At 40.4% G+C, this 17,316-nt stretch overlaps 1 protein-coding gene across 1 annotated transcript in view; it reads right to left on the bottom strand.

The window, feature by feature from the left end:
• Positions 1-5,820: 5,820 nt before the first annotated feature.
• Positions 5,821-17,316, bottom strand: part of ncanb (neurocan b) — a 141,449-nt gene continuing 129,953 nt past the window's right edge. The window contains exons 15-16 of the mRNA XM_040052746.1: positions 12,433-12,615; positions 5,821-10,379 (exon numbers count right to left, since the gene is read on the bottom strand). Coding sequence (XP_039908680.1) covers positions 10,243-10,379; positions 12,433-12,615 — 320 coding nt within the window. The 3' untranslated portion in view covers positions 5,821-10,242. The remainder of the gene's footprint in view (positions 10,380-12,432; positions 12,616-17,316) is intronic.

The following is a 17,316-nucleotide window of genomic DNA, read 5'->3' as shown; positions in this document are numbered from 1 at the left end:
ATGAGATTGGCTTCTTACACAAAACAGTGTTGTGAGGCAATGAAACCATGCATTGATAGGAGAGCACTCATCAGAGGAAGTTCAGGTGAAGTGAAGGTCTCCGAGGTTAGATGGTGCAACAGTAGAAGTATTCACAAACTGCTTCCAAAACAAAAGCCCTCCCACTCATTCGAATTCCCCTTTCACCTTCTTCCTTCCTTCCTCCTACCTTTGATCCTCCTCACTTGTCTGTCTCCTCCTTCTTTTCGTCTTTTCCTCCTACGCTTTTTCACTTGTGCCACTGAGGGATTCGCCCTTGGCAGCCTACTCTGTTGCCTCAGCCAGAACTGAGTTGGAATATTAAGAAAAAAAAAAAATGAGGCCAAAATTGTATTAGTTTTATTTGTGTCTTGGATGTGAGGAAAATATTTCGTCTCATCTAAAGATATTTGGAAAGGATGTCCTGAGCACATTATGGTCAGCGAGGAGCAGATGGAGCTTAGAGCAAAACTGAATCTCTCACATATAAATGAACACAATGGTAACTGGAGAGGACACACTCTGATGACACACAAGCAAAAACGTTCAGTTTGGTTTTTCCAGGAATGAATGGGACACGGTTGAGACCGTGGACGATAAAATAATTCGACAAAAACCGAGTTTACAGCCATTGGTTACATTAGTTTTTCAGCACTTAATTATTTCTTACAGAAGGCTTTTACATCAGCACAGGTTTTGGACTGAAAAAGCTTAAAAAACTCACATTTCTATTTTTAAAGGACAGCATCATCTACTAAACATTCACCTTCTCTGCTGTTGACCTGTAACGAAGTAACTGACACAATCTCAGCCTCAGTCTCCAATTGTTAACAAGCACAACCTATTGCAAGCCTGACTGAACAACTGAAACCATCCTTGTGTGTCAAGGAGCTGTCTTTTGGAGAATGTTGTAATTATATGAGAGATACCATAATTTACTTAATGGTCTATCCAGAAAGTCTATTGTCCAAATTTTGTGAATGAAATTCTGGAAAAAATCAGGAGCCACCCCTCATTTCTTTATTAGTATTTGCAATTATTTAAAGTGGTCTGGAGCCACAGTTCTCCAGGCTTGTTGGAGGGTTTTCAAATGTCTTTTTTGGACATTAGCTATTTTTCCCATTTGTTATCAGTGGATCTTTATACCTTAAAATTTCAGAGCAATGTTTTTATTGTTTGTTTCAGTTTTTTTGGTAAAGCACTTAACACTGAATCATTCAATCGTAAAAAGGCACCTAACACAAATGATGTCCATCTTTTGAACCATTTGTTTCTTTAGCTGACTCTACAAAGAAAAGAAAATAGACAAAGATAGCATAGTTTGACAGAAATAAAATAGTATTTTTGTATCAACAATGTGATTTCCAAACAACTAATAGTAAAACCCTGGCACATCTCAGCATGGTGTGGAACATTTTGGTTCAACTTGTTAGTCTTGGTAATAATGTCAAACACACTGCCAGTTAGGGATGGGTATCGTTTAGGTTTTACCCAATACCAGTACCAAATCGGTACTTTTGAAACGGTGCCGGTGCTTAAACGGTGCTGGAACCGGTGCTTAAAGAATGGAGAACACAAACTTTGTCCAAAAACCTCACATGTTTAGCTGTTTTGTTGTAAAAAGATAACAATGTTAGCCTTTTCTGCAGCTATAGGGGATATATGGTATCACTCTTGGCTGGAAGCAGTGCTTAATCAATGGAAAAAACATAAACTTTGTCCAAAAACCTCTCATGTTCAGCTGTTTTCCACTTTTTCTTTGGTCATTTTAGCCTTTTTGGCCAGGGTGAAGGGAGTATCTGCCATCAAACAAGAAGACAGCCGCATGTAACTACGACGGTGTTTGCTAGTTCACCTTACATGCGTAAATTTAATAACGTGGTTAGCCTACTCAACGTAAATTACACACGAACAACATTAAGCTACTTGCCCAGAGAAGAACGGCTGCTGCCATCATCGTCCGCCATCATTTCTGCTACACTGGCAGGGCTAGGGGCCAGGACTCTCCTCTTCGGGTTTTTGGGGTATGTTGCTAACTCCGGGTCAGATAACAGGCAACCCACCCGCAGCAGATGTGCCCGGTGTGAGGTCTCGCAGCAAGCTATCAAATACGGTGCATTTCTCGGCTTTTAAAAAAACGCTACACGTCGCCAGGTGTTTCATCAGATTCGAGGTGTTACCTCCTTTGCACAGTATCAGCTTAAAGCACTTGTTGCAGGCTGCTGAGTTTGCATCTTTTGCTGTGAAGTACAGCTAGACTTCTGACGGCTTCGCCTTGGGCATTTTTAATCTGTAGCTCTGCTCTAAAAGAACCTACATACCTGGGCCTGCCTACTACGCTTGCAAAGGTAAAATGATTGGCTAGAATCCAAAGTGTATGACCTTTCAGGAAAAAATAAAGCACCGAAATAAAGCACCGAAATGTACGCTGCTTTTCGGTCTGGTTACTACCGTTTACCCATCCCTACTGCCAGTACAGTAAAAGTATGCATGGATATATAGAAAAAAAACTGTTGAATATTATCAGTCATGGATTGGCCTCCGCAGTGAAGCAGTTTGAGATCATGTTGAGAGAGGATGTAACAAAAGGCAGTGAACATTAAAAGAGGAGTTCTGTTGAGCTCCTCAGAACTTCACAAACTCTGTCTTATATAAACTGCATTTCCATTTACGTTAGCAGATATTTCAATAACTTACCTCACGTATTCCTTATTTTCCATGCAAAATAACAAAGAAATAAAGGGTTACTCAAGACTTTTGCACATTACTGCACATGAATGCGACAGTGGGAAGGAAAAACCCCCTTTTAACAGGAAGATGTCTCCATTAGAACCACGTTCAGGGATGGGCGCCATCTGCTGCGACTGGTTGGACGGTGACGGGAGAGAGAAGAGAAAAGGAAAAGGAAAGCACAGAGAGACAGGAGAAAAGCACAAACAACTGGAGAGAAAAGACTAAATTTGACACGCTGCAGTGGTATGCGAACACCTGGACAGTCAAAAGAGGTGAGTGGACAAGACATGCTTGTCGCATCGCCGTATATCACCTCAAGTTCTGCAGCAGCCTGAGCCTGTTGCTCGCAGGATCATCGCCAAGGGATGATTCAGGGTCACCTGATCTAGCCCTAACTACAAGCTTTTTCAACTGGTAGGTATATGTGTCATCATAGATAAAAAGAAGCCCTCCAAAATAAGATGCTGGCTTTTTACATTTATATATAGTCTCTTCCTCTATAGCCATTTAGCTCTCTCCCCTTTTTCCAATATTTATGCTTACCTAAACCAGCCAGTTTATGGCTGCTTCATTCACCAAACGACAAACTATTTTTTAATAAACATATATATGTTTTAGGGCTGGATGGCTCATCTGCCACATCTGCCTTCAAAGGCTTTTTCCTTTAATATTTGTTAGTTTTAAAAATGAATTTACAGTTTTTAAAAAAAAAAAAAATCTTATTTATCACCTAAGGTTTTACTTTTTATTTTGATTAGTATTGATTATACGAACAAAGCGATTAATATAATTTGTATTAAATCCTCAACACACCAAGGTGACTTAGAAAGATTCTGATTCTGGTAATTTGCAGTGATGAACAGTGTACTGCACATAAATGACAACATGCTAATAATAATAATAATAATAATGATAATAATAATAATAATAAAGAAAAGCTTAATTCAATGCAAAATAAGGTGCATACCGTTTTTAAGTAATTCAAACACAAATAACCACGCTGAGCAAGAAGTTAACGGATCCAAACAAGGGTTTCCTTTAATGATCATTTGTCTTGTAAAGAATATAATACAGGGACAGGACTGGAATTCATAAGAACATACATCAATAAATATGGATAAATACTTGTGGACCACATTCACACAGCTGTAGATGAGCCAGCGTCAGCGATATTGTGTCTGTGCTCACAGTCGACACGAACACACACAGACTGAAGTGTTGTGCAGGGAACGGAGCCAAAGAAGTGATGTTTGTCAGTTTGGCAAACTATTACTTTGTTTCCATCTCTCCTGTTGACCGAGCGCCTCTTGTTTTTCTGTTGCAGCGGTATAAACCAGCAGCGTGTGAGCTGACGAGAGGAACAGAAAGCAGGCGATGGGTTTTTCATCCACAGAGGCTGTGTGAATATGGCCCAGAGAGGCTAAACAACAAACACACCCAGAGTTTAAATGGATTGTTCTAACAAAAAACTTTGAGTATTTATATCACAGAGGAGAAAAGGGAGCATTTTCACTGCTTCCTGCTTTGCGTTTGTCATAATCCCACTGTAACATATCTCCATTCATCCATCCATCCATCCCAACCATTTTCTTTACAGTGATAAATTGTCTCAACTCAGCATCAGACAGAGCTGCGATGTTATACAAATACCAGCAGTGTGGTTTCCACTATGTTAGATAAGTGATGCAGCAGTCCTCAGGAGGGAGGCGAAAGTTTAAAAAAAATCCTCATGAGATGGTTATGAGATTGAGATAGGGAGTTATGAGAGTAGTAGTATGCATATGGGACAGGATACTACCTGGAGTGTCTTATGGACACATAGGAGTGCTATAAGCTACACCAGTCTGTTTTCCTGTCATTTAAAAAACGCTCAGCAGTCAGTCAATGCAATTGTACCGCCGATGCCATCGACGGACTTAATAAGAACCCAGGACAGACAGCCTAATCACGAAATCAATAGTCTGTCTGCGTGTGATTGAGGAAGGACAACAGCCTCTAATGCTCTTATCAGGCTGTCATGACTGATGAGTGTCCTGTTCAAATGCATCAGGTCCAGAGAACAGAAAGATGTTACAATACATGCGGGAAAGAAGTTCTTGGTTTCCTTCATCCCCACAAACATACGCTCTTTGTCATTGCAAACAGGCGGTAGACTTGACTTTGACCTCTGGCTGCTCCAGTCTGCAGGTCAGGGTGTCCTAGTCGTAATCTCGCTAGTGTGTGAGTGCAGATGTGTGAATGCTTTATGTACGGAATAAGCACTTTATAAATGTGTGTTTGAATGGGTGAAAGCAGCCTGTTGCACAAAGCACTTTAAGTGAAAATCGCTGCAATATGATTAATAGCTCTGATCATTCCTCAGAAAATTCATTTATAACACTAACAGGCATCACAGTACTATTAGGCATTTAACTGATCAATCCTCGAGGTATGTGCAAAGTGACTGATACTTTCCATTTACAATATGAGTTGCCCAATTTTACAGATGTTAAACTCTTAAATAGTTGTTTTTGTTTTCTCGACTATAACAGAACTACGATGGCGTTGGTTTTGTAGCGCTTGAAGCGCCTTGAAAAACTAAGCTTCAATGTCTTTTCCTCAGAAATATTTTTTCTATAATCAAGATAACCTTGCCAGCAGTATCACTGTGCAAAGGGAAGCACGCATATATCTGTGACAAGAGGTTGTGCCCATGACACTGTGACAGGATGTAAACATTAATGATCCTTCAGCTGAATACTAATGCAGCTTCCTTTAATTTAGAGGTATAGTTTGGCAGACAAACTGATACAGGATGTGTTTCTTTTAAATAATTAACAGGTGGTGACTTCTGCAAAGAAAATACATTGCTGCCATGTTTTTCAAATGCATAGTTTGTCATTACAAGTTCCATTTAATTCTAGAGAGAGAAGGCAGCCATCTCTCAGTTGCAGATAACTACAGAACTGGGTAAGTCAGACCATATGCAATCTGAGAAGGATAGTGGAAAAACATGTATATTTGATAATGGGGTGAACTATGCCTTCAAGTCGTCATCCTAGAAAGATTTTCTCTTGTAACGTTGTTTTATTATCTGCAATTTCATGCTGGGATATTAGATTTTTTTTCCCTCCACGTACACTGAAAATTACATTGGTGTTTATGAAGGCTGCTGCACCCGGCTCGGTCACACTCTTCCAACTAGGCACGTGCTTCATCAAAAACATGTACAACAAATTTAACTGAGCTGCGCTCCCGCTGTCAACATTCAGACAGAGGGCAATCAGACAGTCACAGCTACAAGCACAAGAAGATGCCACTGCACTCCCATCAATCCAATTCTTATCTCATGTATGCGGAACTCAGTAAGTGGGTAACAATTACGATAGGTGGCTACGCCTGAGAAGAGGCCTTCTGGCTGCGAAGACGTTCAGCGTTTTGCCCGCTGCTTTCCCCCCCGAGGCGTGGTGCTGAGCCAAGAGACAGCTGGCAGAGACCGCTGTTAACTCATTCATCTTCATAATTAACACTCACAATTATAAGAGTTTGTCGCTTTCTGTTTGCCTGCCCTCGGGGCTCTGACTAGAAAGCCCGACGAGGGAAGAGGAGAGGAGTGTGAGTGGAGGAGATTAAAAGGAGGAGTCAAAAGCAAAGAGAGACAGACACTGTTTGAAATTTCAAGAGGGAAAGTGTGGCTGTTTGAATTCATTGAAAGATTTTTTTTTCTCCTCTCTGCCGGTGAGAAAGGTTAACCACCTTTAAAAGACCAGCTCAGTCCCAGCGGATGTGCAAAAGCTAAATTGTTCATTACCCTCGGTCCAGAGGGCGAAGCTCTGCGTTAAATTCAAACGGATCTTTTATGTGCTGTCTATTATACTTCTGACTTATCTCTTTTTTTAAATAAAAAATGGAACATTAACAGTAGAAATTCCACACATATCAACCTATCAACTCATGTGGGATAGAAGATTTAAATATATTTTCTGCATCTTGTTTGGAAGGCCTAAAAATCTCTGCAGAGGCAATGAAAAATTGACAGACTTCAGACTCTCCTTAAACGCAAATGTCTAGTCTTATTAACCACTAGAAGCTGACTTGTATTCATTTCCTTATCACTTTATCGCATTAAAATTTAGTCCTGTCACACAGCTCAACCTTTACGCAGCTGTAATTAAACCGTCCCTGTGTGTCAACTCTGATTTGAATTAGGTCTTCGGTCTGCCCTTTTATTCATCCGCTTTCTTTTATCAGTCTATTTTACAGGAAAGACAGAAAAAAAGAAGTTTGTGTCAGTCTGACATCGTCGAGTGACAGCTGTTTGACAGCTATGACAGTTCTTTGGGCTTCCTGTCTGTCATTCTTTACTTTCCACTCGCTGTCCGTCAGCAAAACCCTCCCCTTGTCATGGCTGCTCTGGGGTTCTGCAGATAATGCAACTTGTTAATTAGGCATGCAGCAGATTAATTAAACTGATACAGGGATCTACGATCACTATTCTTCTCCATGTGGAGGAGCGTTGTCATTGCCAAGGTGAGGGGAGATAAACAAAGGCGGGGGGGATTTATGTGCGCAGGATAGATTTTCTTACCTCAAGTGACTTTATATAACCCGATCCTGGTTTAGTGTTTTCATAAGATGCGCGAGAGGCTGCTGAAAACCCTGAGTCTACGCTTTCTCCACTAAAAAACAAGTTAAACTGAATTTAGGTGTGCTTATTGTCCACTTCCCGACAAAGATGAAAGGTACTAAAGTGTATAGGTGGTGATGATAAAAGTATAACGAGATAGAGAAACGAGGGATAAAAGTGCTGGGGTGTAATCCCAGAAGCTCTAACCCCAAGTGCTGGCTTTAAAAAACAGCAATTTAACCTGGCAGTAAAGGGGAAGAAAAAGGGAGCAAAGTGCTTGTTCTATCCATTTCAATCCCCTCTTTAAAAGAGGAGACACGACAGGGGCGAGCTCAGGTGTGAACAGCTGCGAGACTCCAGAAATGACAAGCCTTAATCTCTGCTGATCCTTTATATCGTCATCCACTGGGACCTCAGCCATTGTCGGCGTCTTCAGCCATAACGCACACATGCGGCATCCACACAGACAGACACGAGACGAGCAAGAGCTTGTTGTCTCCGTCTCCTCTGCATCATATTCATCCTCATACTCTGCACAAAGCTCTGATTCATGATGCAACAATCTCAGCTTGTTGTCGTGCTTGTTTCCCACTACTTGCTCAATTCTTCCTGCTTCAGAGGGCTGGTTAAGGCTGAAGACTACACTACAAAAATGTACATCTTCAGTCCTTTAATCTTTAAACCTTGTTCTGAATGTCAGTGTTATGACAACAGATCAAATTATGATTTCAGTGACAAACACAGACAAAAATCACTAATATTTTCAGAGCATCTGAGAGATTGAATCTTTGTAGCCCCTAACTTTACTTTTTGGTTCAGTCTCATCAGCACTCTTTCCACAAGCAGCAACTGGCTGTTTTCAGTAAAATAATAATAATTTTTTTTAAAAAAACCTAATGAAATGATACAAATCTAGCAGGCAGCTAGCTAACTTTTAACTACTCACTGCTAATAATGCCCTACAAAGGCTGGATGTTTAAAAATTGAGACAAACAAATCCCGAACTGTTAGCCATGAAAAGGTTGTGGCACAGTGGTTACACTGTTGTCTCACTGCAATATGGCTCTTGATTTGAACCTCATGGTGAGCGTGGGTGTCTACGTGCAGTTTGGATGTTCTCCCTGTGCCTCTGAGGATTTTCCAAACTGGTGTGGATGTGAGAGGGTGTGGTTGTCTGTGTCTCTGTGTTAGCCCTTTGACGGGACATGTGCTCGGAGTACCCTGGCTCTACCCATATAACACCTGGGATAAGCTTATTTCCAGTTTATCTCTGTCTTGTCAAACCAAAGCTACTTTGAAGATGGCAACTGAGTGCAAATGGTCACGGGCCAGATTTCAGTCTTCGAAACAACTGTTTTAAAGGCAGCGAGGTTGCAAGTTAATTGTAAACTGTCCCAATAATTTTGTTGTCCCTGTTTTCCCTAGTGTGACTGTAGCATAAGCTGGACAAACAGATAAAAAAAGTGGATGGTTTTAAAACATATGTTTTAAACTACCTGGGAGTGAAGATTTAAGTTTGTTTCTATAGCAACATTTTCCCCTGTATTAATGGCCAAATCAGCGTTTTACTTTTCTTGACCTGTTGTCCTGATGAAAGAAAGTCCTGTGTTTTTGTGATATATAAAAGTGTGATCTCACTGCCATGTTTGCTAATCATTTGCACGTCTACATAAAATTAATTGCAAAATTGAACGATAGGACAACATCACTCAGAGAGGGACTGAATAATACTTATGCACCTAGCTAATGCAGTCCTTGGTCTGACACACCCCAATATGAATGTACCCATACTTTTGTTGAATACACAATGCAGCAAAAACAGCAGTAAACCTTCAAAATAAAGGCGAAGCAGATACGTGAGAGGCTCTTCACCCTGCTGCATCATCTTGATTAATTCACAGCACACAATCCCACAGCAGCTCAAATTGTGAAAAAAGACAAAGCAAATGCGGGACTGCTGAGCTGAGTTGAGACAAGCTGACATCAAACGTTCAGATTCCCCCTCTACAATGACAGGTGTGGATGTATGACGCAGCAGGAGGTGTTTGATATTGTTCAACACTTCTGAAAAGTGACTGATGTGTGATGTGATGTGCTGAAACTGCGATGGGAAGGGATGCGATTTCCATTTTCCTCTGGGGTCAAGCATCTGATCTAAAGTAATGGTCTTACACTGACAAGAAGATACAACGCTAACAATTAAAATAATTCAATTACAACTGCTTCTGAATGAAAGAAAATCAATTAAATCTGTTTCGGAACAACTCAGCGTCGCTTTAAGTCAAGTACAATGCCTTACAAAGAGCGAACCAAAAGCAGCAGAGTCAAGAAGTAAACACTGAGTATTTGTAAAAAATAACTATGTGTTCAACAGACAAAAGGCTCAAGTCAACAACACAATGTCTTCCTTGACTCGTCTGATTTTGATACAGCAAATTCAATGATGTAATCCCTATTTAGGAACTTCTCTCTGAAGAATGTTCAGTGTGGCTCTCAAAGATTTTTTTTTTTTAAAAACAGGTCAGCGTAGCCCCATGTTTCAGGTCATCGTTGAGCTCGAGGGAAGAGTAAGTGGGTCAAGAAAGAAGGTAGGTAAGAGACAGCAAGGGTATGACCAGAACGTCGGACCGAGAAAGGAAAGTAAAAAGAGTACAAAGGGATTTATTATTGTCCTGTTGATGCAGTTGACTATGATACAGGCTGACTTGGAGAGCTAAGGGCAGGACAATGCAGTGCGGGACAAGGCCGGAGGGAGGCGGCTTGGTCAGAGAGTTTTGGGCTGTTATTGTGAAGAACTGTTTGGGGAAATGGGGACGACAGGGAGACAGGCAAACTGCAGCTGGCAGCAGAGGAGAAAAGGGGGGGGGATGATGGTTTTTTTTGGTTCAGAAGCGGGCGTGGTTGTGACCCTGGCCTCCCTCTCTGCCGTGGTGGCCTCCCTCTCTGTGGCTGTGCCTCTTGTGCTTTCTGCGCTCTCTCCTGGTCTTGTGGTGGTGGCGCCGGTAACGGTGAGCTCGCCGGGCTGGAGGAACAACCAAAGTGGAAGAGAGAAGTATTAAAGGAGTAATTCAGTATGTAATGAGATGAAAGTGAAGGGTAGAAAAGTGATGCAAGCGGGAGATGAATCACTGGCAAGCATCAGAAGTTTTTGAAACCAGGTAAGATGCGAGAGAACGGATCAAAACGCAGGAAGGTCAAAATGTGCAGATGGTTTAACTGTTTCCACCACACTGAGGGAATCTGTTTTATCTCTCGTTGAGTAGACTGGGCGCCTTTAGCAAGGGCACAATGAGCTAGCCACCCACTCGCTGCCTCGGTATAAGCTTGTTCCTGGTGTGTATTGCCAAATTAGATTGCTCCGTCACTTTCTGGGTTTGGCAACAAAGAAATGTCGTCTGCAATGAATGATAACAACATCATAACTCTGGGCCATAAAAACAACTCTGTCCAAAGATAAAGAGTCATAAGCAAAGGAATCTTTATCGCTTTGAACAGAAGTTACATTATTTCAGTATTTCATCATTACTGTCACACTGTGAGCAAAGTGAAGTGAAATACAAGACTCAGTTTGTCGAATATTTCATATAGATCAACCGGCCTATGAGGAAGAGAAAATTATGGTGAAAAGTTATGACATCAATTCGGTATATTCTGTCGCAGTTAGTGTGAGCAGTTTAAAAATCGATAAAAGTAAAGTTTATTTTAAAGAAGATAAGGTATTCAGTGAAAGAAACTGATTTTCTGTGCTGTTTTAGAAATACCCGGCAGCAAGTGCGATATCATCACTGTGCAGGATTATTTTGTGCAGATGTTTTACATGTGCAAAACAACAGTACTGTGGAAAAGTTTTGAGCCACTTGAGCCGTTTTAAAGTTGTAGCTGTAATTTTCCGCTCTTAATGAACGTCTACCAAAGATTTTCTTTAGATATTGACTGTATTTTCTTTAATTTTCAGTATTGTCTTGTACTTGACCGTTTTTAGAGGACTGTGCTTTTGTTTATCAAACCACTTAACACTGACCTATTAATCATTCAAGCAGAAAAAGACACTTAACTCAAGGGATGAATCGGTGATGTGTCTACACACAACACGCAACTTAACAAAGATCCAATTTTAAATTACAATTTCAGACACACTTTGTTACAAGCGGCATGTAACCTGTCCCTACTTCTTTAGTTTAATCTACATAAAATTCCAAAAATAAAAATTCAAGTTTTGTTGGACCAAAAAAGTGACTTTCAAAGAGCTTTAGCTGGAAACCTGTCAGTATGTTCTTAAAAAGTTGAGGAAATTAAACAAGTGGAGTACAAAGAAAAACTCTCACGTCTAAAAATTGTGAAACAATAGTATATGAAAGCCAGGTCCTTAAGAAATAGGAAGAATCCAGCAAAGACCTGATACAGGACCTGAAAAATGCACCGTGCCGTTTAACTGACTCATCTACTGTTTACTGAAGCATCCAACATCCAAAAAGGAGCTTTAAACGTCCTTCAAGAATCCTGGAGAGTTATTGCTATTTAAAGAAATTACAAGAAAGTTGGCTAATAGAGTTCAGGCTGTGTTGAGGAATAAAGGTGGTTACACCAAATATTGACTCAAACACATTAAAACTGCATAACCGCTATTTTTGCATCATATACTGCGTTTCCTGTATTTGTTTGCAGATCTTTCAGTAAATCACTGGACCTTTCTTTCTTTCTTGCACGTGTGTTGATTTACATGACGCTTCAACCTGTTAGAATTAGTTTTGAAAAAGTCTACAAAGGAAAAGTGGAAAAAAAAACTACCTCGAGCACGAAACACTTCAAAGGACACCCTGCGACTTCTAAGCAAGCCCAAGGGACTAAAAACTGCAATTATCAATAATGAGAGCGGGGATGGAAAGCCCGAGAATACACAAAGTGACAGCAGCTCCTGGGGGCTGTTGATGTTTGGGGTTCAGTCTTTTTTGGTGTGCATGCTAAAAATATTAATAATGATTAAAAAAAACAAAACAGAAATGTGAAAATGACCTAAAAAATTCGGTAAGTCTTGCTGTTTACCAAGCAGCCATATTCTCTTTGTTAACACTCACATTTTATGCAGATGATTTTAGGTCGGTCCCATTTGCCGTTAGCACGACACTTAGCAGTGGGCACGTGCCGCTGCAGGAAGCCATCGGCGCACTGGTAACGCACTACTGAGTGGATGTCATAGTGGGTACGCTTCCGACCAATCAGGAAGGCATTATCCACAGTTGGAGGGGCCCCGCAAAGCACTGTAGAGACAGAGAAATACAGAATATTAATGAGGTTAGCTATTTTTATTGTAATTACTTACAATTCTTGCTGTGTCATTAGTATTTATTAATCAAATAAGATTCTTAAAAGGTTCTTATCATTGTTTTCCTTGTTATTCTCTGACGTGATCAGCTCAAGTGATCCCTATGAGCAACAATCTCAGGCTTCAGAGTCCTCCGAATGTTCGGTTTCAGGCTATTTTTATTCCTTTGGCTCTGTATGACACCAGTGAGAAGAGATATCCTTAATACGTTCCTCTTAGGCACACAGCTCTGAGTGGGATCACAGAAACCCCCTACCTGCGATTCAATCCTTATTTTTAAGAGGAAGTTCAATCAAAAGAAAGTTGCGTCAAATGGAGGGAAAAGAAATTAAAACATTTTATTTTATTTGTTTATTCGGAACAGTGAAGCAGTAGAGACAAAGAACACGGAGCTGGAATTGACCATAATAAGTCGTTTTTAAACAGTAATGACTTTAACCTGGATTCACCCCATTAGTGTGCTTCACTTAAACATTTCAGGGTTCCAAATGGTGTTTTAGATTTTAAGGACACATCCCACACACGGCGGGACTGTGACTTGGCTAAAACATTCTTTGAAAACCGCTTCAATCTGTGGATTTAGCATCTGCAGGACAGGGTGTCTGTCCAAGTCTGTCAGCGAGTGAGTAGGTGGGATTCAAAGTAACACAGCATTTTAGAGACATAAAAGAGAGGAGGCAGAATCAGAAAATTGTTTACTCAAGCTGAGACAGACAGAGAACTGACACTCTGGGCAGAGACTGACAGGATGGACAAGCCTCAGGGAGGCACTCAAACAACTTCACCATTTTTTTTTAGCTCTCCCGTCGGGGTGTCAGTCTGCAGTGGTCGAGGCTGACTTCAGTTCTATCTTTCAATACAATGCAAAACAAAATAATGGAAAAACTATGGTTAGGTTTTAGTCATTAACTCCATCTGATCCATTATGTAAATTATTAAATTAACTAGATAAAATATAGACAGTGGTAAACTTTTCCATTTACCACTGGGGGAACTTAATAATTTCTATGACAACTAATGAAAAATAAAGTTAAATATAACTACAGTACAGCACTATTTCGAACCCCCAACTGATATTACTGGTACTATCAGTCCCCACTATGTCAACCTGCCTTCGTCCCGGAGTTGAAACCCAGCTTGAGGTCCTTTCAGACAGGAAACTTAAAGTCAGCTTTGATGGCCCCTGACTTCATCCTTGGATGCCATTTGCACAGTTCAGCAACAAACCAGTCAGGAGAGGACTTAATCAGCAATCAGAAAATGTTTACAGTCCTTAATTCCCTTGTCTGTGTCCTAATACCTCTTAAATTCTTAATAAGGGAAAGCAATGCCATTAACTCTGATGAAGGGTTTAACGTCACATTTACAGTTTAATACACTGTGGATGGAAGGGGCAATAAGCACTTCCCCCTCACTTGAGACTATTACTGTCTTGACACAAATGAAAGGCTAAAAGGTAGCTTTCCATTAGCCGTCACCTATGTACGCTGTTGAAAGATTTCTCACAGTGCAGACAAGCTAAGTGAGATTGCACTGAAGTAGGTATAAAATCAGACGTCAAAAAACTCAGAAAAGGGAAATGGAGCTGGAAAAGGTGGTTTTTATAGTAAAGAGTAGAGGGCTGCGAGTGAAAGGATGCTGGGTCTTAGAAAAGCCCATCAAAAAAACTAAAAAACACCAAAAGCACCTGTTCAGTGTTTTAGGACGTGTGATTGGTAAAAGACTCATCTTTGCTTGCATGACAATGAATCATTTTAGAAACTTCTTCACAGTAAAGTCCATATTTGAAGCATTGTTTGTCATTGCAACATCTAAAATACACTTTGCTCAGTGTCTTCACCAAATATGGATAAATGTAAAAACTGCCACCTGACTGGTTGGTCTGACGGCTCATACAACTACGTAACATTAAGTCAAGGTTAGGATGAGTAACCTTTACTATCAAACGCAGGTTTCCTCCCAAATAATATCACTGCGGAAGCCTATTAATTATTAATTAGCCTATCAACATTACTCATGGGTGTAAATAATTAAAAGCTGCGGTGATTTTGGCTCTTTAACTTTGCATTTCCATTAAAATAATGTCATGTTTTTACTGTATTTTTGAAATTACAGATAAAACAGAATGAAAATTATTTACTTTTTAAATGATTCTTATTACAGATAAAACAGAACAGCTGTGAGATGAAGGGGAAAAAATCTTTTATGTAGAGACCGCTTTGCATCCCTTGAGTGCTGTTTGTATATCAAATTTAGCGGAGGCTACTTTGATTATAAATAGAACATAAAGAAGCCTAATAGCTTTAAAACAGTTCAAATAGAAATAAACTATAATATATCAAATAAACAGATCTCTGACCTGTGTTGATCATGTTTTTAACAGCATTTCCAATCAAAGCAAACAAATCTTTTCAATAAGCATTACATTCTCTATTTTCCCCTTATCAGCATGAATAAAACTATGTGTAAAATCACCATTATTCATACTCATATTTATCAATAAAAGAGCCGGATGTGGTCCAGAGCCACAGGTTCGAGATCCCTGTTCTAAGTCAACACTGGAAGTTAAGAAGAAGTTACGCAGTATATCTGCATGCGTGTTGTGAAAATATCTATAGTTATTTTCTTTGCCGTTTTTCTTGTGTTGCAGGGGGGCAGTCAGTGTGAGTCATGGGGAAAGCTGCAGACAGCTGCTGGGTTCCTCTAGTTGGTTCCTTTATGGCCTCAAAACATCCGCACACCTACTGGCAATCATGTGAAAACAAATCAGAGAGATGTGCAAATGTGTGTGTGTATTCTCTGCACGACACTATGGGAGTACGTCTCACACAGAGTTATGTTCAAACTCAGTTTTGTTTATTAAGAAAGTCTGTTTGTGTGAACACTGACAGCTGCTCAGATCAACTGAGATAATGGTTTTGTTTTGTTGTTCACTAAACAGAAATACACCACAGGTAACAAATCTCATTCAAAGTCCACTTAGATTTATAACCTGTGGCCTCGGAGAAGGCATTTGACTGAGTCCTTCAGGGTGTCCTGTGTGTGTGTGTGTGGGGGGGGGGGGGGGGGGGGGGGGGGGGGGGGAGCTTTTGGGAGTGTTAGGCCCAGTGGTACAGGCTATTCAATTCCTGTAGAACCACAATGGCAATAAGTGATGGCTGGACTTTACTAGGACTGCGCTTTGCCAATGATTATGTTTAGAATTTCTAGGCACACACAGCCAAGGAAGAATGTCAGGTTTGGTGGTTGCAGCATCTTCTCCTTGCTTTTTGCAGTCAGCCTCTGTTGGAAAAGGGTGACTGTTTTGGGTTGGGAAAGAGTTGTTGCCTCTAATGGAAAATTCAAATATCTCGGGATCTTCATGAGTAAGGGAAGTAGATTGGAGATTGACTGATGCAATGTGTGCAATAATGTGGATGCAGTATCTGTCTGCTGTGGCAAAGACAAAGCTGAGCGTAAATGATTTTTTACCGGTCGATCTATGTGCCGATTCCTCCCCTCACCTATGGCTACAAGCTTTGGGAGTGACCTCGGATGCATCTTACTAGGATGCATCCTTAACCTCCTGGCGTCCACATATGTGGATATCACATTTTGGGTTGTCTAGACCAAAATACTAAATGTTGCTCTACAAGGGCCTGATATCCACTTACGAGGACATTATATTTCCACTGTTCTATCGAAATTTAAAATGAATGTCCTCATATGTGGATCTCATTTTTCTCAGAAAGAAAAATCAGACAATTCTTTGTTTTTACATTCATCAGGTCCCAATCAGCCCAAATAGAATAGAATAGAATAGAATAGAGAAATTAAAAACGCATGCCATGAAAGAGTTCGGGTCTTAGGAGGTTAATTTCTCCTAAGTGAGATGTTTTGAGCACGCCCAACTCTGAGAGGTCAAATGCACTGCAACTTAAGAAAACACCAGGAAATAGAAAAAAGCTGCAAAAGCACACAAAAGAGAATAACAGTGTAATAAGGAAGCAGAGGGTTCATCAGTGTTGTGTAGCTGCAGATAATGTGCGTTATAATCGAGTCTGTGCATCCCAAACATACAGATATTAAGAAGCAAATAACACAAAACTGCAAGTAGGATTTTTTTCCTCCATTTTGATTTAAATTAAAAGGAGACTATTTGAAAAAAGTAGCTTATAGCTTTAAGCTGGTAAGCAGTCTGGCTTGGTCAGACAGCGTTTCCTTGGAGGGCCGCTTGCAGGCCTTGACCTTCTGCTGTGTTCCTACAGGCATGTCCCTGTGGAGAATATGTGGGGAGCTTGGGGGAAGTTTGTGCTTGGTCAGGAAGGGTTGGCGAGGAGAGCTATCTTCTTCTTACCTTCTATTTTCTCTCTGAATGGCTAGACTCATCATCAGACCAAACAAACAAAACAAATGTTATTACACTGGAAATATGTGCACTATTTTCCAGCAAAGTTCATAAATATCGGTTCCTTTGAATTATTTGAAAGGCTTGTAGGTCTCACACTAAGGTGGAAGCTGGTAAAGCTTCTCTTGCAAATACAAAATAGAATTCAGAAATAGCAGGTTTGTGTGTATTACACAGTGGCTATATTACACCCCAGTGGACACATGAACTGCTGAAGGCACTGACATCAACCTATTATTTCCCAACGCG

This window comes from Simochromis diagramma, unplaced genomic scaffold, assembly GCF_900408965.1.
Source record: "Simochromis diagramma unplaced genomic scaffold, fSimDia1.1 OVJJ01000419.1, whole genome shotgun sequence".
Classification (NCBI taxonomy): Eukaryota; Metazoa; Chordata; class Actinopteri; order Cichliformes; family Cichlidae; genus Simochromis; species Simochromis diagramma.
This window is presented reverse-complemented; position numbering and strand designations above follow the sequence as displayed.